The 27,089-nt window shown below is 35.2% G+C and overlaps 1 protein-coding gene across 27 annotated transcripts in view; it reads left to right on the top strand.

The window, feature by feature from the left end:
* The window catches only part of BIRC6 (baculoviral IAP repeat containing 6), a 259,698-nt gene that overhangs the window by 98,399 nt on the left and 134,210 nt on the right, over positions 1-27,089 (top strand). For 9 of the 27 annotated variants that reach the window (XR_008676790.2, XM_055377695.2, XM_019021214.4 and 6 more), the window contains 16 exons: positions 5,568-5,755; positions 6,883-7,197; positions 7,440-7,539; positions 9,901-10,115; positions 10,279-10,487; positions 10,807-11,153; positions 11,765-11,984; positions 12,538-12,671; positions 13,382-13,519; positions 15,483-15,610; positions 18,583-18,714; positions 19,734-19,949; positions 21,004-21,187; positions 21,831-21,986; positions 23,669-23,802; positions 24,781-24,934. Coding sequence is in view for 26 of the 27 variants with exons in the window: in XM_055377695.2 (XP_055233670.2) it covers positions 5,568-5,755; positions 6,883-7,197; positions 7,440-7,539; positions 9,901-10,115; positions 10,279-10,487; positions 10,807-11,153; positions 11,765-11,984; positions 12,538-12,671; positions 13,382-13,519; positions 15,483-15,610; positions 18,583-18,714; positions 19,734-19,949; positions 21,004-21,187; positions 21,831-21,986; positions 23,669-23,802; positions 24,781-24,934 (2,970 nt within the window). In the remaining variant the exon portion in view is untranslated. The remainder of the gene's footprint in view (positions 1-5,567; positions 5,756-6,882; positions 7,198-7,439; positions 7,540-9,900; positions 10,116-10,278; positions 10,488-10,806; positions 11,154-11,764; positions 11,985-12,537; positions 12,672-13,381; positions 13,520-15,482; positions 15,611-18,582; positions 18,715-19,733; positions 19,950-21,003; positions 21,188-21,830; positions 21,987-23,668; positions 23,803-24,780; positions 24,935-27,089) is intronic. The other 18 variants (XM_019021217.4, XM_019021216.4, XM_055377690.2 and 15 more) reach the window with 6 other exon arrangements.

Genomic DNA, 27,089 nt, shown 5'->3' with positions numbered 1-27,089 from the left:
ATATCATTGAGATCACAGTATGTACTCTGATTCCAGAAGTATATGTTTTTTCCCATAATACATTATTAATTCTCATAATCCAGAGTATATGTAGTCTAGATTCCAGAAGTATATATGAATTCCCATGATACAGTATGATAATTTTTTATATTCCGTATTCACTTGGATTTACCTCATAATTCCATTTTCATTGATTTTTATTCCTTTGTCTTTGAGCTTTTATCTGGTATGATTTTTCTTAGGTCTGAAAAATACTCTTAAGATCTCTTTTTGTACTTATCTACTGATGACACATTCAATTAGGTTTTTTGGGAAAAAGTTCAAAGTTTTATGAATAATCAAATGAACAAACAGCATAGCCATTATCCAGAGTCCAATATCATTGTTATTTTTTCACATTTGTCTATTCTTTTTTCTTTGCCAAAATACTTCAAAACAGATCTAATATCTGATAATTACCTAAATTAATTATAATTTATTATGAAACCAGTGTTGTTGTAAACAATCAGTTTTGCAGTGTCATCTGATTTTCAATACATGATTAAACAATATAATATAGAATTCTATAGGGATTCTAAGTTACTAGTTATTTTTACTGGTGATTTAAAGGTAATCTTTCCTTGTCTCTTAGCTTAGTTTGTATTTGTTAGAAGTCATCTGTCAGTTTTATTATTGCTTTTTAAAGGTCATTTCTCAAACTTTCTGAGATTGCCCTTCTGCCCTTTTTTTGCTTTCAGAATTTTTCTGTGATGTTTCTACATGTGGTTTCATTTGTGTTTATTCCGCTTCAGATTGATAGGACTTCTTGAATCTTTAGTTAATAGCCTCCTGAAGTTTTAGCTGATATCTTTCACAGCTTTAGGGAAATAGCCAGTTAACCCTTTAAATATTGCTTCCGCTCTATTTCGTCTCCTGTCTTTTTGAGTCTCCATTTTTATATATGTTGTATCTCATCATCATAACTGATAGAATTTTCAATTGTTTTATCTCTCCTTAGTTAATTATGGATATTTTCTTCTAATCCATCTTTTTTTTATACTTGTTCTATCTTCTGCTATCTAATCATTTATGGGAAAACTACTCTTCTCCCATTTTACTGCAGTGTTGCCTCTGTAGTAAGTATCTCATATATATATATGGGTCTGTTTCTGTTTCATTGGTCATTTATTTGGCCTTTTGTTAATACTCTATTGCCTTTTTTTTTTTTTTTTTTCTGATACAGAGTGAGACGCTCTGTAGCCCAGGCTGAAGTGCAGTGGCTCAGTCTTGGCTCACTGTAGCCTCACCTCCTGGGCTCAAGTGATTCTTCCACCTCAACCTCTTGATAGTTGGGATTATAGACATGCACCACCATCAGTGAATTTTTTTATGTTTAGCATAAATGAGGTTTTGCCATGTTGGCTCAGCTGGTCTTGAATTCCTGATCTCAAGTGATTTGCCGGCCTCGGCCTCCCAAAGTGCTGGGATTACAAGCGTGAGCCACCGTGCCCAGCCTCTATTGTCTTAGTGTAACTTTATGTTAAGTGTTTATATCTGATAGTAAAAATCTACCAACGTTCTTTTTAGGTAGGTTTTAAAAATTGATTTTCTTATTTTTTTTTAAAATAAAACTCACAGTGTTATGCAGTTATCACCACTATCTAATTCTAGAACATTTCCATCACTACAGGAAGAAACTCTTCATCCATTAGCGTTTTCTCCCATTCCCCTCAAACCCTTCCAGTCACTTGGCAACCAGTAGATTGGAGTTTCATCCATTTAGCCTGTATCAGTACATTACTCCTTTTTCTGGCTGAATATTCCATTTTGTTTAGGCATTCATCTACGGGTGAAGATTTAGGCGATTTCTTCTTTTTGGCTGTTATGTCTAATGCTGCTGTGAACATGTTTGTGTAGGTTTTGTTTTGTTTTTTGTTTTTTTTTTTTTTTGGTCAATGTGTGTTTTCAGTTCTCTTGGGTATGTACCTACGAGTACAACCTACAAATATTCTTTTTATTAAAGATTGTTGTTGCTATTCTAGGTCTTTTGTATTTCTGTTTGAATTTTAGATTTCATTTGTCAATTTCTACACAAAATACTTGTTTTTAAAATTTAGGGCCTTTATGTAAATCAGTTTAGGAGAATTGGCACCTTAATATTGACTTTTTAAATGCATTAACACTTGTGTGTGTGTTTTTCTGTCCCCTTAAATCAAGAATACACACTGGCGGTATATATTCTATAATATATTTAGGTCTTTGATTTCTCTTGGTTATGCTTTGTGGTTTTCAACATAGTTTTACATTTTTTTTTTAGATTCTTAGTTATATATTTAATTGTTATGTTGTTATAAGCGATCTTCCTCTTAATCATTCCATTCATTTGGTATTTGTGTATAAAACTATAATTGATTTGTATATATTACTGTCACATCTGGTGACAGTGCTATATTATTAATTTTAAAAGTAGTTTATAGTTTGCAGTTTCTTAGAGAGTTTTTAATATGTTGCAATCATGTTGTCTATTAATAGTTTTACTTTTTTCTTTCTCAGCATTTTATCATCGTTTTTTCCTTGTGTTATTTTGTGCTTCCTAGGTCTTCCTATATGTTGTTGAATAGAAATGGTAATAGTAGTACTCATCTTGGTCTTGTTCATATATATATTATATTATATATTATATATCTGATATATATGATATATATCATATATGAGATATATATCATATCTGATATATATGATATATATCATATATGAGATATATATGATATATATATATATATATTTTTTTTTTTTTTTTTGACATGGAGTCTTGCTCTGTTGCCAGGCTGGAGTGATGGCACAATCTTGGCTCACTGCAACCTCTGCCTCCCGGGTTCAAGTGATTCTTCTGCCTCAGCCTCCTGAGTAGCTGGGATTACAGGTGCCCACCACCACACCCAGCTAATTTTTGTATTTTTAGTAGAGACGGGGTTTTGCCATGTTGGTCAGGCTGGTCTCGAATTCCGGACCTCAGATGATCCGCCTGTCTTGGTCTCCCAAAGTGCTGGGATTGCAGGCGTCAGCCACCGTGCCTGGCCCAGCAGTATATTTTTTTATAACTAGAGTTTTTGAGGCCCTTTGTAGTATAAAAATAGAAAAGGATATTGAAAACTCAGATTGTGCAAAAGATTTCTGATTAGTTCTGTAGTATCAGGATGGCTTATTTTTCCTTGGATTGTTTACATCTTCTGTTTGCTTGTAGTGATTCACTTAGTTTTCCCTGTGTTATTTGGGCATTAGATTTTAAAATCAGTTAAATGTAAATGTTCACAGTATTAAAAACCATATATATTACTCCAAAATACAAGCATGGTATGAATGATTTAGCAAGTCTAACAGTTTCCCCTTGACTGTTGGGATTAATAGCTGTCGATTTGCTGTGGAACACTTGAAGGAGCAGATGATTTTATTTTGGGACTACGCATGTTTTATGAGATGCAATTGCTCTTCTCTTCTCCTCTTCTCTTCTCTTCTCTTCTCTTCTCTTCTCTTCTCTTCTCTTCTCTTCTCTTCTCTTCTCTTCTCTTCTCTTCTCTTCTCTTCTCTTCTCTTCTGTCTCACTCCATCACCCAGACTGGAGTGCAGTGGCAGTATCTCAGCTCACTGCAACCTACACCTCCTGAGTTCAAGTGTTTCTCATGCCTCAGCCTCCTGAGTAGCTGGGATTAGAGGCTTGTGCCACCATGCCTGGCTAGTGTGTGTGTGTGTGTGTGTGTGTGTGTGTGTTTAGTAGAGACTAGGTCTCACCATGTTGACCAAGCTGGTCTTGAACTACTTACCTCAAGTGATCCACCTACCTCAGCCTCCCAAAGTGTTAGGATTACAGGCGTGAGCCACCATGCCTAGCCAATTGCTCGTTGACCAAGCTTACAATGTTGAATTGGTGTCCACTAAATGAAGGGCACAGTATGACTGCACTGTAATGAGTGGTGTTTTTTTTTACATAAGGAAATTTAATTATAAGAGGATATGTGCAGTTTTTGTTATTGGTATATTGTTTATTTTAGCTTATTTTTTAATTTTATTAGAATTCTGGCACAATATAGCCCTTGTTTGCTTTTAAAAAGATGGGCTGTTAGATTGCCTGGATTTTCCCCTTTATCCACCATCTATGAGCAAATTACTTCCCTCAGCTTTAGTTTCATTATGTAGAAAATGGGATTATTTTAGTACCTCATACATATAATAGTAGCAACAAAAACTTTGCCTAGTTAGTACTTAATACTTTTCTCTTGCCGAGATTAAATAAGCTGATGTAGCTTCCATGCTTAACACTATGCCCTTCATTGGCTTTGGCTTCACATACGCTTTGGTTCTGATCCTAGTTCTACTACTGTGAGTTTACAGGTTAATTTCTCTGAGCCTTCTTTACTTAATCAGCAAAAATAAAAAATAATAAAAATTAAAAAAAAGGGGGGGGGGGGATCATGATGCCTGGGCCATAAAGTTGCCCATAAAGTGAATTGTAGTTATTCTTTAAAACAATGCCACATGGTAATGCATACTAAATATTTGCTATTCTTACAGCAGTTATCTTTTCCCTCAATGTAACTTTGTAGTAAAGGCCTGTTAGAAATATTTATGCTGTTATTAAACTTGGCAACTACCTTTTGTTTTGTGCTGACATATTGGATTAAGTTGTGAAATGAAGTTTTTATCCCAGCTTTTCCAATATATTTCTCATAAATACTGGAAAACAATGCAGAAAGAATTATTTATAATGTTGTTTGAATAACAATGAAATGGAAAATCAAAGAAATCTCTTGTAGGGTTTCACAGAGCCTTTATTACTGATAATGTTCATGGGTAAGAAGTGTGTGCTAGTTTTACTGTGTGTGGGATATGCCTCTCTCCATTTTGGTGTTCTGGGGTCCTTTTGGTAGGTGAAGTGGGGTGTGTTGTTGCAATAAGAAAACTTAGTAAAGCAAATTTATTTCTTATCCTCAAATTGTGTAATAAGATGACTTTCATTTTTAATGATCACTTTACTATAACAAAGATATTTGCAAACTCATCATTGCTGGGCTGGGCGTGGTGGCTCACACCTGTAATCCCAGCCTTTGGGAGGCCAAGGCTAGTGGATCACTTGAGGCCAGGAGTTCCAGACCAGCCTGGCCAATATGGCGAGACCGCATCTCTACTAAACGTACAAAAATTAGCCAGGCATGGTGGTGCACGCCTCTAATCCCAGCTACTCAGGAGGCTGAGGCACAAGAATCTCTTGAACCCAGAGGTGGAGGTTGCAGTGAACCAAGATCATGCCACTGCACTCCAGCCTGAGTGACGGAGTGAGACCCTGTCTCAAAAAAAAAAAAAAAAAAAGTCATTCCTGTATTTCTTAGATCTTGAGTGATAGTATTATCAATATACTTTATTTTACCATTAATGTTTCCTTATTTATACTTTCCAGATTTCTTTTTTAGAATGAAAATTAACTATAGTTTTAGCATCATAATAGTGCCAAAATATTTAAACATGTTTTGTCTTTAACCTTTTCTTCATCCTGGTGTTTTTTGTTTTTGTTTTTACCCCTTGTCTTATGCCAGTGAGTTCCTTCGGGGTTACTCCTGCAGTAGGTGGACTATCATCTGGGACAGTTGGGGAAGCCTCGACAGCCCTGAGTTCAGCAGCCCAGGTAGCTTTGCAGTCTCTCTCTCATGCAATGGCTTCAGCCGAGCAACAGCTACAGGTGCTGCAAGAGAAACAGCAGCAGCTTTTGAAGCTTCAGCAACAGGTTGGAGACTATTTGGCTCTTTGTTCATGCTGTCTCTAAACTTCAAAAGCTGAAAAAGTACTTTAAAAATGACCATTATTTTCATAAAGAAACGTAGGTTGACTGATCTGAGCTAATCAGTTTCAACAAAAATTGAGGTAAAGTCTTTGTGATATTTAAATTGGTTAAAATTGTATGAATACATCTTATTTGATACATACTTGAGGGAATATGATTGATATTTTTTGTGCAATCTTGAAGTAAATCCATTCTCTAAACACTCGATCAAAGAATATGTACAGTTACTAGTTACTATTTATATGGAGTATAGTTCCTAAAACAAAATTTTATAGAACAGTTAAATTTAATGTGACTTAAAATTCACTAATAATGACAGATGCTTCATAAATTTTATTGTGGCCTAAATTAGGGGTCTCCAGTCCCTGGGCCATGGACCAGTACCAATAAATAGCCTTTTAGGAACTGGGCCGCACAGCAAGATGTGAGCGGTGGGCAAGCAAGCACCACCTGAGCTCCATCTCCTTTTAGATCAGCAGGGGCATTTGATTCTCATAGGAGCATGAACATTATTGTGAACTGTGCATGTGAGGGATCTAGGTTGCATGTTCCTTATGAGAGTCTAATGCCTGATGATCTGAGGTGGAGCAGTTTCATCCCGAAACCAGTCCCCTGCACCTCTGCCACATCTCCCCGCATCCGTGGCAAAAGTGTCTTCCATGAAACTGGCCCCTGGTGTCAAAAAGGTTGAGGACCACTGGTTTAAATGAAATCTTTGGCAATTCCAGGTGACAAATTGTATTACATTAGTCAACATGAGAATTCAACTCCTTGTAATATTTTGTTTTGAGCAGATATTCCTTATTTACATTAATTGTTCTGCTTCCTTTTCACCACTACCTTGAAAGAGTCCTAGTTCCCAAATGCACAGGAAATTTTGTGTTAAACATTTAAAGTGTATATAGCAAAGCAATGATCCATTTATATCGAGTCCAGTTTTGATTTAATTTCATCTTTAAGTATGATCAATTTAATCATGTTTATCTTCATAATATATGTCCATGTGGTATTCTGCCACAATTTAGGTAGGCAGGATTAGTCTATATATGTTGCTTTTACTTCTTTTGCAGAAAGCAAAGCTGGAAGCCAAGTTACATCAGACAACAGCTGCAGCAGCTGCAGCAGCATCAGCAGTAGGTCCTGTTCACAACTCTGTGCCTTCCAACCCAGTGGCTGCCCCTGGATTCTTCATTCATCCATCTGATGTTATTCCACCCACTCCAAAAACAACACCTCTTTTTATGACTCCACCACTCACTCCACCCAATGAAGCAGTTTCCGTTGTGATTAATGCTGAACTTGCACAGCTTTTCCCAGGCTCAGTCATTGATCCCCCAGCAGTCAATCTTGCTGCACATAACAAAAATTCCAACAAGTCCAGAATGGTAAATTATGTTTTAAATAGGTGTTGGCTTAGACATTTAAAAATATCTTGAAATATACTCTAACTTTAGAAGGCAAAATTTTTAATACCAACTTGATGTATCAAGTTATTTTCTTTTATAAAATATTACAGTACATACATTAAGAGAAGAAACTTACTAATTTGCTATTATGGTTAGTAGTTTTTATAGAACTATAGTAATATCAATATAAAGTTAGATTTTTTTTTTTTTCCCTGCTCTAGAATCCACTTGGTTCTGGTCTAGCCCTTGCAATTTCTCATGCTTCACATTTTCTTCAACCTCCGCCTCACCAGTCCATTATTATAGAGCGAATGCATTCAGGTAATCTTTTACTTTCTTAAAAAAAAATTTTTTTTTTTTTTGCTTAGTCTGCCGGCCTTTTAAAGACTTATTATTCTTCAGTTCGATTTTTTTTTTTTTTTTTTGCAAATCGCATTTCCTCTTGGGTAAGTACATTTTATCAAGAATAAGCACTTACATGTTCAAGCTTTGTGCTCACCAAATTGCATAAAGAGTGCTGTTGAGTAGTGGATTTGATCTATATATGAATCTTGCCTGCTGATATATTATTGACATAAATAATTTATTGTAGTTGGTCAAATCACCATTATGCTAGAAATTACACTCAAAATATTCCTAAAACTAGCCTTCTTATAGTAGAACTCTTTCTTGAGAAGAGCAAACAGAACTACTGCTTACTGTAATAACTGGATAAGAATAATAACATATCCTAGGCTCTGAATAGTTTGAATGTTACCTGAGTTTGTCTTCTGCTTATATGCTACAGAACTGACATTGGGATAGATGCTTTCAATCACAACATATTTGTGAATAAACTCTAGGCAACTTTTCTCTTAAAACAGTTGGTTTTAACTACCACCAACATTTTTGTGCTTTAGCAGCAGTAGAATTCACCAAAATCCTCAGGGAAATAACATGGTTATAGTATACACTGTAGCATGTATCATTATATGAAGAATTAAATAATATTTGCGTTCTTGCAATGTGGTTGTTTCCTCTTTGTAAGAGGGAGTTTGAAAGCTAAAATAAAAGTCTTACAGTATTTTCTGCCCAACTAATCATTCATTGGTAACAACATTAGTGTTGATGACATTTAGAGTGGAAATTTGTTATTCTGCAGTCTTATGGGAGATGAGCAGTTGTTTACACTGTAGTTTGTTTTTTTATACATAGCAATGACTGTAGTACGTAAGCCTCCTGAGGAGGATAACTATGTTCTTTCTTTTTTTTTTAATAATTTTTCTTGTTAGGGAAGTATTAGTAACTGCCTTGTTTTCTTTTAAACTAGCTCTGTCGAGAATAGCACTATTCCTAGAAGTTTAATTTAGTTGTTTTCCTTCACTATAAAATGTAGCTGGTAAGATTACTAGCTGACCCACCCCAAAACAATAAAGAAGAAAAAGAATTATGACATTATTAATGATCTGCCTTCTGTTTTATTAATTGAACTTATTCTTGTAATGTGGGTGAAATGAGGGATGTAAATCTGCTTTTTCTTTACCTATTTCATCTGGCATTGAGCTGAAGAGACTGGGATATGTCTATACTGGGAAAAAGCATTGTTTGAGATCCATTAGAGGACCTTCCCAAGGCCTTTTTCAGTGGTATTTTGATTATATATGATTGTAGTCCTGCTTTCACTTTGCATCTAAACCCTAATGAATGCAATATGCAACTTCACAGGAAGTTGAGCAGGGCTTAAGGAAACTAAATCAAATAATACTACTTGGTATTTAAATGCATCTAATTGTGAAATTAAGAAAAAAAGTTGCCAATGGCTGAAAGAAGAGCAGATTCATCTTTTACAAAATTAACTAATATACTGCATTTGCTGATTTAATTTTTTAAGACTCTGATGTTTTAAAGAAGCTTGTTTGTATAGTGGTTGATTGCCTTAACTGTAACAGTAGCAGTCTTACTGTTTTTTTTTGTTTTGTTTTATTTTTTGTTTTTGTTTTTTAAAGAGATGGGTGGCTAGGTGCGGTGGCTCATGCCTGTAATCCCAGCGCTTTGGGAGGCCGAGGCGGGTGAATCACGAGGTCAGGAGATTAAGACCATCCTGGCTAGCTTGGTGAAACCCTGTCTCTACTAAAACTACAAAAAATTAGCCGGGCATGGCAGCGGGCGCCTGTAGTGCCAGCTACTTGGGATGCTGAGGCAGGAGAAAGGCGTGAACCCAGGAGGCGGAGCTTGCAGTGACCAGAGATCGCGCCACTGCACTCCAGCCTGGGCGACAAAGCGAGACTCCATCTCAAAAAAAAAAAAAAAAAAAAGAGGGGTTTCGCTGTATTGCCCAGTGTGGAGTACAGTGGCTATTCACAGGTGCAGTAGCAGTCTAGTGTATTGCAGCCTGGAACTCCTCGGCTCAAGCAATTCTCCTGTCTCAGGTCCCCCAATAGCTGGGACTAGAGGCACTTGCCACTGTGCCCAGCTACTCTTAATTTTCTACTTACGTCTTGGGGTTCAAAACTAACACAGACTGGGATTTCAGAAAATTTTTGAATCAATTGACAAGGCCATTTTTACATATTTACTTTTCCTCATATTTATAGTTTAGTGAGTTGCTTTCATATTTTAAGATGAGTGCTCCAAACTATTTTTGAGTGTATTATTTGGTTAATTGATATATTTTTGGTCAGCTGTTTCTTCTTTCTCTCATAGGAGCAAGGAGATTTGTGACCTTGGATTTTGGGAGGCCTATATTGTTGACTGATGTATTGATTCCCACTTGTGGAGACTTGGCCTCTTTGTCAATTGACATTTGGACATTAGGAGAAGAGGTGGATGGAAGGCGGTTGGTAGTGGCAACTGATATAAGCACCCATTCACTAATTCTTCATGACTTAATACCACCTCCCGTGTGCAGATTCATGAAGGTAAAGAACTTTAAGAAAGTAAATTGATACGCTTTCTATGTTTCTGACAAGTTATGAAAAATGAATATATAATTAAAAAATATAACTATCTTTTTAAATACATTGCTCAGATTTTTATTGTGGCAGATGTGCATATATGTATATTTATAATTTTTCATTTCAGATCACTGTCATTGGACGTTACGGGAGTACAAATGCCAGAGCCAAAATCCCATTAGGATTTTACTATGGTCATACCTACATCTTGCCTTGGGAAAGTGAACTGAAGTTAATGCATGATCCTCTAAAGGGAGAGGGAGAATCTGCAAACCAGCCAGAAATTGACCAGCATTTAGCAATGATGGTTGCTTTACAGGAGGATATACAATGCAGGTTAGTACAGAGTGCAAATTTTAATCTTATTGAAACTTTGTATTTTATATAATGTCTTGCTTATAATTCTGTCAAGAAATGTCTTTTCATGGGTGTACAGATAAAAGCAAGAGGAAGTAGGAGATTAGCACGTTACAATAACAATGCGTGAAAATATTGTGATTAATTAATGGGCTCCATTTGTTAGTACCTATCAAGTGGGTAATTCTTTTTAATGGTTGTATGTTAACAGGTTTAAGAGATTTAATTCTTAGTATTTGTACATGTACATAAAGAGGACATTACAAGAATTATTTTGTTCAATCTTTTTTTACTTTAGGTATAACTTGGCTTGTCATCGTCTGGAAACCCTTTTGCAAAGTATTGATCTTCCTCCTCTAAACAGTGCTAACAATGCACAGTACTTTTTACGAAAACCAGATAAGGCAGTTGAGGAAGACAGTAGGGTTTTTTCTGCTTATCAAGATTGTATTCAGCTACAGCTTCAACTAAATTTGGCTCATAATGCAGTGCAGAGGCTCAAAGTGGCGCTAGGTGCAAGCCGGAAGATGTTGAGTGAAACATCAAATCCAGAAGATTTAATTCAGACATCTTCCACAGAGCAGTTACGTACTATCATCAGATATTTACTGGACACTTTGCTCAGCCTGCTTCATGCTTCTAATGGTTTGTATTTGGCTTACATATTTTAAAGGCTGGGAATATACTTGATGTGATTTCGCTGCATGTTTTAGGATCTGTGTCAATATTTTCTATTGTAAATTTTGGTATTTTAAAAAATGTCAGTATTTATGAAATGTCTCTTTAGGTTAATCTATTTCTCCCTGTTATTTTAAACATTTCTTAAATGAAGTGGTGTGTGTTTTTTTTGGGTTTCTGGTATTAACATACACATCATTGTGCTACTGGCAAAGTATTAAGTATTGCATAGAAGTTGAACAGTGGAACTTTTCATAAATTGCTAACCTAATATAGAGCTATCATTTTCTAGCCAGGAGGTATTTTTGATCATTACACGAGCTCACACATTCACTGACACAGCCATCTGACACATCCAGCTCCATAGGCAAGAAATGTAATTTACTTAAGTGCTAAATATTTTCGTCTCCAAGTATGTAACAGATTTCTACATACAAGGAGTAAATACATTGCAAAATAAATAGAATATAATTATCTACTGATTACTAGAAAAGAGGAAAGTGTATTTAGGCATGCGTATTTTAATATTATACAATACATTTAAATAGGAAAGTTTACTGTTTTCTTTCTTGTAATAGGACACTCTGTTCCTGCAGTTTTGCAGAGCACATTTCATGCCCAGGCCTGTGAAGAGCTCTTTAAACACTTGTGCATCAGTGGAACCCCAAAGATACGGTTACATACTGGTCTTCTTCTTGTTCAACTGTGTGGTGGTGAAAGATGGTGGGGTCAATTTCTTTCTAATGTCCTTCAGGAATTGTACAATTCGGAACAGCTTCTCATCTTTCCACAGGATAGGTAGGTCAGAAAATGTTGGAGGTATTTGTTATTAATGATTTGTACTTTTCACAGTTACTGGTTAGCTTTTGAAATCTTTGAAATATGGATACTAAGTTGTGAATATGAAGCAGATCTCAGAGTTTGTGAAATGACCAGTGAAGGGCACCAGCACTGTGTATCGAAGAAGATAATAAGTGATAATTAGAGTCTACTCTTTAGTTTTCTAATTGAACTTGTGGACTTCATAGATCTGGGTTTATAAGTATTTCTATTAGATTATGTTACTTTATATGCTAAATGTGTTTGTTTGTGGCTAATAAAGTTCTCTCATTCACTAAGTGCTTGATTTCTTGTTAATAACGTTAGAAAATGTAACCAGTAGTTAGAAAAAAAACTAATTTTAGCTTCATACCTCCAGATACAAATCTTGCTTTCCCAGTCTGAAATATGGTATGTTTTAAGAAAGCAAATATTCTATCATTACTCTGTTAAATTTCTATGTAAATTATTTTAAAAATTGAACAATCGAATTGATTCTTATTCTTTTCTTTTTTGTTTGTTTTGTTTTTAGGGTCTTCATGTTACTTTCCTGCATTGGTCAAAGATCACTTAGTAATAGTGGAGTATTAGAAAGCTTACTTAATCTCTTGGATAATTTATTGTCACCTCTTCAGCCACAGTTACCCATGCATAGGAGGACAGAAGGTATTAAGAGAAAGCAGTGTTCTTTAGTAAAAACAATATTCCTGTAAATATTTCTTTTATAAAATATCTTCTCTGAAATACTTTAATATTATTTGCAGCACATTTAATATTTTTATGATGTAAGCTTTTAAGAATGAGCAACCCTCATGTGATTGACTGCCATATAGTTAATACTTTTAAAATTTATTACCTTTTCATTATTTGAACTTAGTATAGTATGTTTTTCCTGTACTATTATAACTAAAGTCAAACTCCCTTACGTAAGTTTGAGCTGTAAGGCACAGTTGTTGTTCCCATCAACAATAATGAGTTTTGTTTGAACAAACTTTTTTATAGGAATAAAAACATTGGAACATAGTTTAGTGCTATATGAATTATAAGTTGAGAGTTAGATGTTTTATTTCAGTTCCTGTGAATCTAAGAATAGTATCTTATACCTTGCTTTCTAGTTTATATAGTCCATTTTGGATTCAGCCTGCACTTAATCTGTTCTTATACCTTGAAGTCTGTCTTTCGTTAGATTTGATGTTCTACTCAGTTTCTGGCTGTTGGTGTCTATTTTTTAGACTTATTACATATAAATATTAGTGTTAGTAATGATATGATGTGTTTTGGATTTATAGAATGTTTTGTTTCACTTATATTATCAGATCTAATTAGGAATCCTAAAGTCATCTGGATGTTTTTCCTTTGCTGTCATCTCTCTCCAGGAGTACTAGATATTCCCATGATCAGTTGGGTTGTTATGCTGGTGTCCAGGTTGCTGGATTATGTGGCAACTGTTGAAGACGAAGCAGCAGCTGCAAAGAAACCTTTGAATGGTAAAGACAGGGAGAGGTTTCTGACAGGTATCAGAAGTTTATAATAATATGTTGGTGGGGATTTTGAGTGACTTCGCAGTTGTTCCAGAACTGGCTATTGGCCTGGAGCTACCAGCTGTATGTAATTTATGGAAAATACAAATGAACTTTACTACAATTCTGTTTAAAGATAACATTATACTTGGTGGACTTTATAGACAAGCTCCTTTGTCTGGACATGACTTTTAGTTTCTAAATACAGCTATGACTTTTGCAAGGTGTCTTCCCTCAGGCTTGTTTAAAGACTTTATAATAGCATGCATATAAGTGAGTTATGAAAGGGAAATCAGAGAGTTTTTATTTTTTCTTAGTATGATGTGTCATTTCATTTAGCATTATTGGTATCTACTAATTAACTACAAATGGCCTGTATTTTTAAATACAGAAATTCTCAGATTTTGAGTTGTAAGCTTTCTTTATAGGTTCAAAGCACAGAAAAATTTAAAAATTAAAGGAAATCAACCTGCAACATTATTTTATTACCCTCTTCCCAGTTAACAAGGCTTTTTATTTTTCTTTATTTTTATTTTTCCTCAGAGATTCTTGTTCTGAAAATAAGGGTTTTTAAATAAAGGATTTGAGATACCTAAATCCAGTATGTAAACCATTGAGATATGTAAGCCTACCTATGCTTACGTATGGCTTACATGTAGTATGTAAGCCATTGAAATCCATAAAATTTGGAATTCTGTACATTGTCAGGAACTCAGTATTTTTAAAAGTTCCCTTGAGATGTTATAGTGGAATCAGTTGTTTATAGTGCATATTATGTTTAGGAAGATGATGGGGAATTCATATGTTTAAGGAATTTGCTTTATATTGATTTTTAAAAAATAATGTATATCTGTGATTAGTTTACTCAGTTGTAGGATATAGAGGTAAGAAATACAATTAACTTAAATAAAACTACATTCATATTGAGAAAGTCTTGTCTCGTTCTGTGGCCCAGGTTGAAGTGCAGTGGCACGATCTCAGCTCACTGCAACCACCACCTCCTGGGTTCACAGGATTCTCCTGTCTCAGCCTCCCAAGTAGCTGGGATTATAGGCGTGTACCACCATGCCTGGCTAATTGTTTTGTATTTTTAGTAGGGACGAGGTTTCACCATATTGGCCAGGCTGGTCTTGAACTCCTGACCTCAAGTGACCCACCCGCCTCGGCCTCCCAAAGTGCTGGGATTACAGATGTGAGCTACTGCGCCTGGCTGAGAAACAGTCTTGAAAAAAAGAAAAATATAAAATAAACTGTAATGTAATCTTGGAATATAACAGTATTGGGATTATGTTTATTTATACATGTGGATACTATGGAAACATTGGTGGAAGAGTTTTAGGGTTTGAAGAACTTGAACTAAGACTTGATAAGTAGGTAGGAAAGAGAGAAAAATGTTTTTAGGATTAGGAAAAGATGTTTTGGGATTAGAGATGGGTGTAAAGTGTGGTATTGGGCCCAAATTGAATGAAACAGAATAGTCTGGAAATATTCCAAAAAAGGAGAGTAAGTATAGGTAGACAGTTGCGTTCTGAACTATTTAACCTTATTTTGGTAGTTATTAGTTAAATTTTTGAGTATCCTTTTTTGGTTCCTGATTAAAAGCATCTGTGTTTGAAATAGGCAATAGTAGTATTTGTTGTTGAAATTGAATGACATCATCAAAGTTGTATAGAGATTAATCTTAATTGTGGAGGAAAACAGCTATTATCTAAATGAAAGATTGGAGACAGAGGGAACTCTGGTTTTAAAATGATTTAGGGTTTACATTAGATAATTGACAGTTATCCAGTCTTTATAGAATCAGATCTTCTAGCAATTTCTTTACAATGTTTTTCTTATTAAAACTGCTTTTCATGATTGGCACATGTATAACTGTGTTTTTTGTTTTCTGGGTAGGAAAGGTACTTTAAAATCACATTTAACAGAATTATTAATACAAGTTTTCCTTCGCCTGTAGGTAATCAGTGGAGTTTTATTAACAATAATCTACACACTCAGAGCTTAAATAGATCTTCTAAAGGCAGCAGTAGCCTTGATAGATTATATTCCAGAAAAATCAGAAAGCAGCTTGTTCATCATAAACAGGTAATTGTCAATATATTTAAAAATTTTTAATGTTTGAGAATATTGTTTTGGAGGTTGCATGAGATAGATGTGCCATCAGATGTGAGGTATAACATTTAATGGGCTCTTAGCCTAGGAAAATTATCTAACACTTTGGAGACTTCAATTTCCTTAATTGTTAAAATGACGACAATATATAGTTTACAGACTTTGTTGATGTTCCTTTAACATTTACTGTTATACATCTCTATTACTACTATTCTAAATGAGGTTGTCATTATCTTTTGCCTAGTCCAAAAACCTCTCTTCCTTTGTTCTGCTTTAAATCAATCCATTTTCCTTCATGTAATTCTCTGTGGCTTTTATTTGACCTTTGGATGAAGGTCAAACTCTTTAACATGGCTTCAGGGTATTCATCTTCTGCCCCTCTGTCTAGCTTCCGGATTTTAATTTTGGTTTCTTTTTCCATGTCTTTTTTCTCCTTTTTCGTGTGTGTGTTTGTGTGTGTGTGTGTGTGTGTGTGCGTGTATTTTTTTTTTTTGAGACAGGGTCTCATTCTATTACCTAGGTTGGAGTGCAGTGGAACAATCATAGTTCACTTCAGTCTCCAAATTCCTGGGCTCAAGCAGTCCTCCCTCGTTAGCTTTCCGAGTAGCTGGGATTACAGCTGTGTGCCACAGTGCCAGGCTAATTTGTAAATTGTTTCTTGTAGAGATGGGGTCTCGCTTTGTTGCCCAGGCTGCTCTCAAACTCCTGGCTCTGGCGATTCTTCTACTTTGGCCTCCCAAAGTGTTGGGATTATAGGTCTGAGCCACTGTGTCCGGCCACGAAATATTTTTATTATTGCTTTAAGATGTAAGAAGATTCTATATGAAAATCCTTAGCTCTGGCATGTTATGAAAGCTTTGGGCTTTTCAAATTTTTTGTTTTGTTTTTTATATTTAAAAAAATTTTTGATTTATGGGGCTTTTTTTAAAGGTAGACTTGGCAATATGCTTTTTATTTTTCACTTCTAAGTTTTTCAGCTATGAGCTAGTTCAATCCTTTGCAGGAAAAATGATGAGAAGCATTTTCCTCAATTACCTTTTCTTTTTGAGACCTTTAACCAATTTTAGGTAGTAGTAATTTGTATCTTTTAATGTTTATACTCAGTGCATTTAATTAGGATACAAAACAAAACCTAGTGTGTCTCTGAGTGAATATTTGTCTGTAAAATATCATTATTTGATTCTTCATTATGAATGACAGTATTGGGACAGTTGGCAAAACTTAAAAGGTGCCCTGAGGGATAATTGGTGGTCAGGTGTCAGTATTACTTCTCTGATTTTGATGGTTGTAACTGTGATTTGTAGAAGGTTTTTATTTCTAGGAATTATAAATGAAAGTAATCAGGGCGATTAGTCATCAGGTTACTAACTTACTGCCAAATGGCTTAGTGAAAACCAGTTGTATTTGTACAATAATTAAAACTGGCTGTTTCAGAATAAATTAAAAATGATTTTTTTCTTGATTATATTTCTTGCATACGTTAATGGTAGAAGTTTGGAAATTATTTTCTGAAAATACTGATTTGTAGAAATTCTCAGTTAACATTTTAAAAATTATGTGTACATGCTAGTTTTAATTTAGGATAGAGTTTTTTTCATCTATGGAGATAACAGCCAAGTGGATTTTTAAAAATAACATTAGTAATGTTTTTTTTCCTGATACCAAAAACAGGTGTCAGGCAGGGCTCACTTTGGGAGGTTGAGGCAGGTGGATCAGTTGGCACCAGGAGTTCAAGACCGGCCTGGCCAATGTGGTGGCGTGTGCCTGTAGTCCCAGTTACTCAGGAGGATGAGGCAGGAGAATCCTTAAACCTGGGAGGCAGAGGTTGCAGTGAGCTGAGATCACACCACTAGTCCAGCCTGGGTGACACAGCAAGACTGTCTTCAAAAAAAAAAAAAAAAAAAAAGTGTCAATAGTAGTAATTTAGGAAGTGTTCTCTGAGAAGGAAGACTTAATAAGCTGCTAACTCAATTATTATTCATTTATAATTGTGGCTATACCTTTCTAGTACTTTATATTTAAAGTAACTTTCTGTGTACACTGCGTACATGCTGTATGGAGAACACAGTCACCAGATTGTAAGGTCTTTATGAACAGAGAGTTTTTTCTCTTCTTTGGTCTGTCTGTTCATTGTTGTCGACTGCTGATTGCTGTTGTTTAGGGATGGAGGAGATAGGATAGGAGGGAAGTGTGGATATAGTTATAAAAGGATATGAGGGAACCTTGTGGTGGAATTGTTTGGTATTGACTGTTGTGGTAGATACATGAACTAACATATGTAGAAGTGTATCCAACTAAATACATACACAGACAAACACAAATGAGTGCAACTAAAAATGGAAAAATAAGGTTGGCAAATTCTGTCAATGTCAATACCTTGTGATATTATCCTATAGTTTTTGCAAAATATCATTAGAGAAAATTGGGTAAAGTGTACAAGAGATTTCTGTATTATTTCTTAATTTATTTATATATAGCTTAATTATTTCTTAAGCTACATTGTAGCAAGTAACTACAATGATCTCAATCCAAATTTTAATAAAAAATATAGACATACCAAAATGTGTACTACTCTTGAGATTTCCATAAAAACAAAGCTAAGAAATATTAAGCAATAAAATATTTTTCCCATTTATTTAATTAAAAGTAAAGTTTTTTCTATTAAAAAATATGTATCGCTTGATTATGTTAGTGGCTTATATAAGAAAGTCTTCCAGTTATTTCTTACTCCCATGGATAAGGGAGATTTTAATGAAAACAGGGAGAGATCTCAAAGTCAGGATTTGAAATGATTTTTTAAAAAATTAGCATCACAGTTAAAATTATACTACATCTTTCAAGATAATGTGCATTCCATTAGTTTGATGTATGAATTCTGTGAGGAGTATAATAATTTTTTGTTTTTAACGTTGTTAAAGATTAAGTTGTTTATTTGTTTTATAAAGCAACTTAACCTATTAAAAGCAAAGCAGAAGGCATTGGTAGAACAGATGGAAAAAGAAAAAATACAAAGTAACAAAGGATCATCATATAAACTCCTGGTAGAACAAGCAAAACTAAAGCAGGCCACTTCAAAGGTATGATCTATACTTTTCAATATAGTTATCTCAGAAAAGTCAAGGAGTTATGATCTTTAATTACGATCGAGAAACTTAAATATACATTACTCTGCTTAACAGAGAAGCCAACCTACTCTGGACTTTTTTTTGGTGGGGTAGTTTAACTGAAGGAAATGTATGATAAATGTGGTATTTAAGTATTATTCTAATGTATTACCTTCATTGTGGATTGAGTTCCAGTAAATTGAAGATAAAGGATAGTGGAATGTATAGTTTTGCTAATGTGGCATTGATAGAGCAGTTTATTTCCATTTTACAATACAAAATTATACAAGATGATTGCAAATATTATTGTATCAGCCTCACAAATAAAATGTATATGTAAAGTGAAAAATGTGGCATTCTCTTTCCCCTTAGTATTGTTATTGGAATATTTTGGTGGCTGAGTTTAGAATTGAAAGTTCTTCGGGTCCAGTGGTGCTCACAGGGCTCAAATGTAGTATGTCTTTTGTAAGTGAAAGTGAAGTTCAACTGATTTGTAAGTTTTAAAACCTTGGTGTTTACTTTTTAAAATTTTGAGGGATACCGTGTATGTATCAAACAAGTTTGTAGTCTTTCTATAACGTGAAATTATGATTATTCCACCAGATTTTAAAGTAACTCGAATTAATATTTTGTACTTGATGTTATATTAGTTTTCTTTACCTTCAAGCTTTTACAAATTATGTTTAGGATGTTACGGTAATATTTATGTTGTTAGATTTGACTTAATAACTTAATATATTATCTACATTGAATGTCTGTAGAATTTCACTTTTCTGAAACTCTGTTACATATCTGATACTTTACTCCAAATAGGAAGTAAGGTATATTGGTCAGTTTAGCTTTTAATATTCTTGCTTTCGAAACTTACAGTGTATCTAAAAATTTTGCTCTTTAGAAGTTGTAATATGGAGTGGACATTTTCATTACATCTATACTGAAAAAATTTTCATTAAGTAAACATTGATTTAAATACTATAAATTTTTGTGTGCAGCACTTTAAGGATTTAATTCGTTTACGTCGGACAGCAGAATGGTCCCGTTCTAATTTAGACACAGAAGTTACAACAGCAAAAGAAAGTCCTGAGATAGAACCACTTCCATTTACTCTGGCCCATGAACGTTGTATCTCAGTAGTCCAGAAACTTGTTCTGTTTCTTCTCTCCATGGACTTTACATGTCATGCAGATCTCTTATTGTTTGTTTGTAAGGTATGTAAACTATAAGTATAGACTTACAGGGTTGGCCGGGCACAGTGGCTCATGCCTGTAATCCCAGCACTTTGGGAGACTGAGGTGGGTGGATTATCTGAGTCTAGGACTTCCAGACTAGTGTGGGCAATGTGGCAAAACGCCGTCTCTACAAAAAAAAAAAAAAAAAAAAAATGTGAATTATAGGTTAATTAAAAACTAGCAAAGGATGATGTTTTTAGTCAATTTTGATTAAGACAAATGATGCCCTTTTGGTTTTGCTTTTTTGCAGTTAGTTTTTTTATTGTGTCTTAAAAGATGAAAGAAATTCTTTTCAAATTTTTCCTTAAGGAAATCTGATTTATATTTTAATTTATTTAAAACTTGAGGGTTTGAAATGTAAGTAATGTGGATATGTTTATCTCCAACCTGACTTTCTTATATTAATTAAAATAGGAGATACACAAGTAAGTGTCAAATTATATTAAAGAAGGACTTTTGACTGGTTGTGGTGCTTCACACCTGTAATCCCAACACTTTGGGAGGCGGAGGGGCGGATCACAAGTTGAAGAGATTGAGACCATCATGGCCAACATGGTGAAACCCGTCCTTACTAAAAATACAAAAATTAGCTGGGTGTGGTGGCATGCACCTGTAGTCCCAGTTACTTGGGAGGCTGAGGCAGGAGAATTGCTTGAACCTGGGGGCGATGAGGTTGCAGTGAGCTGAAATTGCGCCACTTCACACCAGCCTGGCGACAGACCAAGTCTGTCTCAAAAAAATAAAAAAAGAAGAAGGACTTTTAATGTCATGATTGCTTTTCTGTGGCATATTCACTGTTCGTAGAAATTTAATTCTTAACTATACAATTAGATCTTAAACCAGATTTGAATATTTGATTCATGAAATTACATTCTTTTTTGCATTCCATCTCAAGCAATTTTTTTTGATACCAGACTCATACATCATTGTTGAAACCTATTGTTCAGTGCTAAAGTATTGGTAGACTTCTGTTATTGTTTGAAAAAACATGTAATTGCTATTTAAGTGTATGATTTTATAAAATGTATTACAGGTTCTTGCACGTATTGCAAATGCCACGAGGCCAACTATTCATCTGTGTGAGATTGTGAACGAACCCCAGCTGGAAAGACTGCTGTTACTTTTGGTTGGAACTGACTTCAATAGAGGAGATATATCTTGGGGTGGTGCTTGGGCTCAGTATTCCTTAACTTGCATGCTACAAGATATTTTAGCAGGTGTGTTAGGATTTTTCTTCGTAGAGTATGTCAAAATTACCTTGTCATTGCTCAATTAAGAATCTTCAAAGGGATCTTTAACCCCCAGAGGGATCTTTAACCCCCTAAAAGCATAAAGGTCTGTTTAATCGGTTTAATGTTATAGCAGTAGCAACCATTGAAAATTACTTTTGTATTTAAGTATATTGATAGTCGTGATAAATGCAAGGCTTTAGAAAGGCATTGGGTTGTTAAAGTGCATGAATATTGGAGCTAGCCTGCTTTATTATTAACATCAGTGGTATGCTGCTTACTGGGTGAGGAAATCACTTTGCCTCAGTTTCTTCATATATAACATAAGGATAATAAGGATAATCTTTGTATAAGGTTGTTTTTATGAATAAGCGTGTTAATGTATGTACAGTAATTAAAATAACTCTTTGTACATGTTATGTGTTTACTGGATACTTGTCTCTAGCATTTGAAAGTAATGGAGTGAGTCCTAGCATTCCTTATGTGGGTGGGAACTCATTTGCCTCAGATTCTTTTATAGTTAGTAGAGCATTTATTCTGTCAGTGACTAAACTGGAGGAAAAAAATGTGCTGTAATACGTTTTCGAAATCTGTATAAATTATTAAAACAGGACTATCCCCTTACATACAGGAGAATTACTGGCTCCAGTAGCCGCAGAAGCCATGGAGGAAGGAACAGTGGGTGATGATGTAGGTGCGACAGCTGGTGACTCTGATGACTCCCTTCAACAGTCCTCAGTTCAGTTGCTGGAAACTATAGATGAACCTTTGACACATGACATAACAGGTAAAGTTTTACATTATGTTTCTTCTTTATTCTATTAAATGGAAACATGTTTCAAAATAAGGAATGTTAGAGAAAAATAAAGTTGATTTTTATATTTTTCTATTAGTTCTTTGGCCTTATAAACTAGATCCATTATTTTCCTGGTAAATACATTTTATCTTGGTTCTCATTACAACAAAATGCTTTAATTTCATAATATCCTAATTATGTTGATATAGTGTGATTTGGCAACGATGAAGAAAATGCAATGTAGAAAACATGTAAAGATACAAAGTGATGAAGACAGCAGTTTTAAAAGCTTTTATTCTTTAAGATCCAGCATGTGATTTTTTTGGTGTATTTTTTTCTTACTTTTTCTTTTTTTTTCCTTTTTAAAAAGTATCTTTATAAATTAGCATGCATAATCCTTTATCATCTCCATACCCCTTACTTTTCAAAAATCTGTTTTGGGTACTAACCTGTATATGTCAGATGCTGCAGTCATTTTCAACCATTTGTCATTCCTTAATCTTATGTTTGCTCATGATTTTCTATTTTTTACTTGATATTCTCTTTATCTGGAGTAGATTTCCTGTGTGCACGATGAACACTTCGTTATCGAAGGTTCACATAAAGCGTGCCTTTCTTTAAGAGGCTTTTTCTGTCATTCCCAGCAGAGTTGGGGACTTTGCCATCTGTACTTCCCTTGCGCTCTCAAATATCTCTGCTAGCACATATCATGTTGTAGTCAGTTTTAATTATAGTGCACCCCCACCTCTGAATTTCTCTTAATTTATTGGGTTGGAGAGTTTTATTAATCTTCATGTACTTATACTCAAACCCTCATACAGGCTGGCATTTACTAGGCATTCTATAAAGTTATGTTGAATAAGAGGATAGGAATGATGGAAAAGTAAGAGTTATAAGGGGGTACTTATAAGGGTTATAAGAAAGCTACTTAAAAATTTGGAGACATCTGAGAGACAATAATTTCTAATTCATAACAGAAAAATAAGGTAAATGGCTTTTTTTTTTTTTTTTGAGACGGAGTCTTGCTCTTGTCACCCAGGCTGGAGCACAATGGCATGATCTCAGCTCACTGCAACCTCTGCCTCCTGGGTTCAAGCGATTCTCCTGCTTCAGCCCCTGGAATAGCTGGGATTATAGGCGGCCACCACCACACCCAGCTAATTTTTGTATTTTTTGTAGAGACAGGGTTCTGCCATGTTGGTCAGGCTGGTCTCAAACTCCTGACCTTGTGATCTACCTGCCTCGGCCTCCCAAAGTGCTGGGATTACAGGTGGGAGCGACCATGCCTGGCCGGTAAATGGCATTCTTATAACTTCAGTCCTGTTTGCTTTTCTCTTTAATACTGGGTAACATTTCCTGTAATAATGAATTACATGTTAGATGTAATAGAATGTATATTATTTAGTAATGTTGATAATTATTTTTAATAGCAAAGTTTATGCAACTTACTTCAATAAGAGCTAATACTGTGGTCTTTTCTCTAGGAAAGCAAATATCAGTGAATCTTTGTTTTTATTGTGTATTATGGAGCGAAATGTTTGCATACATAGAGTTTTTTTTTTTTAGGCATATGTAACATGCAAGTAAAATAACTTTTTGTAACTAAAAGCATTATGTCATCTAAATTTTATGTGATACACTCCACCAATAAGATCACTTTTAATTATTTGAAGGTGCACCTCCTCTGTCCTCTTTGGAAAAAGATAAAGAAATTGACCTTGAGTTACTTCAGGATCTAATGGAAGTTGACATTGATCCTTTAGATATTGATTTGGAAAAGGACCCTCTTGCAGCCAAGGTTTTTAAGGTATGATACATGAGAATACTCTTTGAAAGGAAGCCGGGCGCAGTGGCCCATGCCTGTAATCCCAGCACTTTGGGAGGCCAAGGCGGGCAGATCATGAGGTCAAGAGATCGAGACCATCCTGGCCAACATAGTGAAATCCCGTCTCTACTAAAAATACAAAAAATTAGCTGGACGTGGTGGCGGGCACCTGTAGTCCCAGCTGCTCGGGAGGCTGAGGCAGGAGAATGGCATGAACCCATGAGGCGGAGCTTGGAGTGAGCCGAGATCATGCCACTGCACTCCAGCCTGGGTGACAGAACGAGACTCTGTCTCAAAAAAAAAGAAAAAAAAAATTCTTTGAAAGGGAAGTTTTCCGTCTCATACTTTTGGCTTAGTAATTACTTAAAAGAGGAAAATATACATACTTAACCACTAATGCAACTCATTATTCAGCATTTTCAAAATTAAATTGCTATAGGTACTACTATTGTAGTTTAAAAAAAATCAATGGAATAGTATAAAGAAAACTTACATTTTTATTAATATAGCTACTCATAATTATCATACAATAATGAGAACTACATTTAAGTATACAGAAGTATAGTTATAGATCACCAACATTTCAGACAGCCATTTAAACTTCATCTGAGCTGTGTTCATTGCAGAGTCTACTTGTATGTTAGCCTGCTTCTTTTTTTTAAAGGAGAATCACCTGTAATAATTTACGGTGGTACAGTTCTTTGGTCCATAAGAGATTTTATTAGGGATGCTACTTTCAGTTTCTAAACATATAAGGTATTTTTAGATTTTGGCAGAAAGTGAGGAGAAAATTACTGGACCATTCTTATAAATCATTAAAATTATAAGGGGATTTGGGAAATTTAAAGGGTGGATAGAATATTTATTTTGTAGTTCTGTTTGGGTTTAGATAATGTAAATAACGTGTCATTCAGCCAAGAGGCAAAAATAAACCACAGTTTTTTTTTCCATTCTTTTAAGCCAATAAGCAGTACATGGTATGATTATTGGGGTGCTGATTATGGGACCTACAATTACAACCCTTATATTGGAGGTCTGGGAATTCCTGTAGCAAAGCCACCAGCAAACACGGAGAAGAATGGATCACAGACAGTTAGCGTTTCAGTCTCTCAGGGTAAGTGTATGTTTATATTTTAAGGCATATGCTATTCTTAAAACAAGTCTGTCATTTATGTATACTTTGTCCCTTAAGAAATTGAGCCTGGGTGTATGCCAGTGGGTTTAGTATCACAGCTGTGCCGTGAGTACCATTCAGAGCTGTTTCTTTGTAGTCACTTTGGAGGAACTTCTATCTTTTTGGTTCTCTGTCAGAATAACACCTAGCAAGTGTTGTGTGGGATTGGCAATGATTTTAATTAATTGTGCTGTATTTTAATTGTTGACTTTAATAGTAAACTTGTATTTTATTTATAAAGAGAATGAAACTACATTAAATAAGTATTATTTTTGCAGTTGTTTTTTTTTTTTTTTTGAGACGGAGTCTTGCTCTGTTGCCCAGGCTGGGGTGCAGTGATGTGATCCCATCTCACCACAACCGCTGCCTCCCAGGTCGAGGGGCTTCTCTTGCCTCAGCCTCTTGAGTAGCTGGGAGTATAGGTGCATGACACCAAGCCCAGCTATTTTTTGTATTTTTAGTAGAGGCAGGGTTTCACCATGTTGGCCAGGCTGGTCTCGAACTCGTGACCTCAAATGATCTGCCTGCCTCGGCCTCCAAAAGTGCTTGGATTACAGGAGTGAGCCACCATGCCTGGCTTTATTTTTACACTTTTTTAGTCATGTAGAATATATGAGATGTGTTTAATTTTTTAATAAAATACATTTTTTCCCTTTTCAACACTGCTCCTTCTGTTATAAAATATTTTTTAAAAATTTGAAACACACATTTACCAGAATGTTTCAAGTTAAATGTGGAGAATGTTTATTCTCTAGAACCATTTGAGAGTACGTTGGTAATTTGATGTCATTTTTGTTTTGTTTTGTTTTACAAATCAGGACATTCTTCCATATATACATATCAAGAAGTATATTCCCTCAAAATCAGGAAATTAATGTTACTGCTGTCAAATACTGAGAGCCCATTCAAATTATAGTGGTTGTCAAAATAATGTTCCTTATGCACAAGAGCCCAGGGAAAATAATGCATTGCATTTAATCGTCACGTCTCTTTAGTCTCATTCAGTCTGTAGTAGTTCCTCATAGTTGACCTTCATGACATTGATACTTTTGAAGATAGCAGGCCAGTTATTTTGTAGAATGGTCCTCAGTTTGTGTTTGTATGCTATTTCTTTGTGATTAGATTGAGTTAATGCATCTTCGAAGGAATATCCCACAAATAATGCTCCCCCGCAACATTTCATTCAATTAGGGTGGCCCATGATTTTGATCTCTCTCACTATTGGTGATGTTAAGTTTAACCACTTGATGAATGAGTTGTCTTCTGGGCTTCTCCCTTGTAAAGTTACTCTTTTCCTCTCTGTAAAAATGTTTTGTTGTCATTGGGTTTTTTGGGGGTACACACATGGTCTTGCTCTGTCACTCAGGCTGGAGTGTAGTGGCATGATTTTCAGTTCCCTGCAGTCACTGCCTCCTGGAATCAAGAAGCAGTTCACCATTTTGACCAGGCTGTTCTCAAACTCCTGAGCTCAAGCAGTCCGCCCTCCTCAGCCTTCCAAATTGCTGGGATTAAAGGTGTGAGCCATTGTGCCCGGCTGCTATAAAAAGTTTTTTGGGGGCTGGGGAGCAGAATGGTACTTGGAAACTATAACTATCCTGTTCCTCACAAAGTTTCTTTTTGAAAAAATTACTGGCCAGGTGCGGTAGCTCACGCCTGTAATCCCAGCACTTGGGAGGCCGAGGCAGGTGGATCACCTGAGGTCAAGAGTTCGAGACCAGCCTGGCCAACATGGTGAAACCCCATCTCTACTACAAATATAAAAAAATTAGCCATACATGGTGGCGGGTACCTGTAATCCTTGGGAACTGAGGCTGAGGTAGGAGAATTGCTATAACCCTGGGGGCAGAGGTTGCAGTGAGCCAAGATCGTGCCGCTGCAGTCCAGCCTGGACGATAGAGCAAGACTCCAACTCAAAAAAAAAAAAAAAAAAAAAAAGAAAGAAAAAATTACTGTAATAGTTTATTCGTTCAGTTTTGAATGGACTCATGGTTGCCTTTTTTTATTCGTGAATTATACCTTATCATTTTTTTAAATTGTGGAAAAATGTAAATAACATAAAATTTTTCTTTTTTATTTGTTGAGATAGGGTCTCACT

This window comes from Gorilla gorilla, chromosome 12 (assembly GCF_029281585.2).
Source record: "Gorilla gorilla gorilla isolate KB3781 chromosome 12, NHGRI_mGorGor1-v2.1_pri, whole genome shotgun sequence".
NCBI classification, from domain to species: domain Eukaryota; kingdom Metazoa; phylum Chordata; class Mammalia; order Primates; family Hominidae; genus Gorilla; species Gorilla gorilla.
This window is presented reverse-complemented; position numbering and strand designations above follow the sequence as displayed.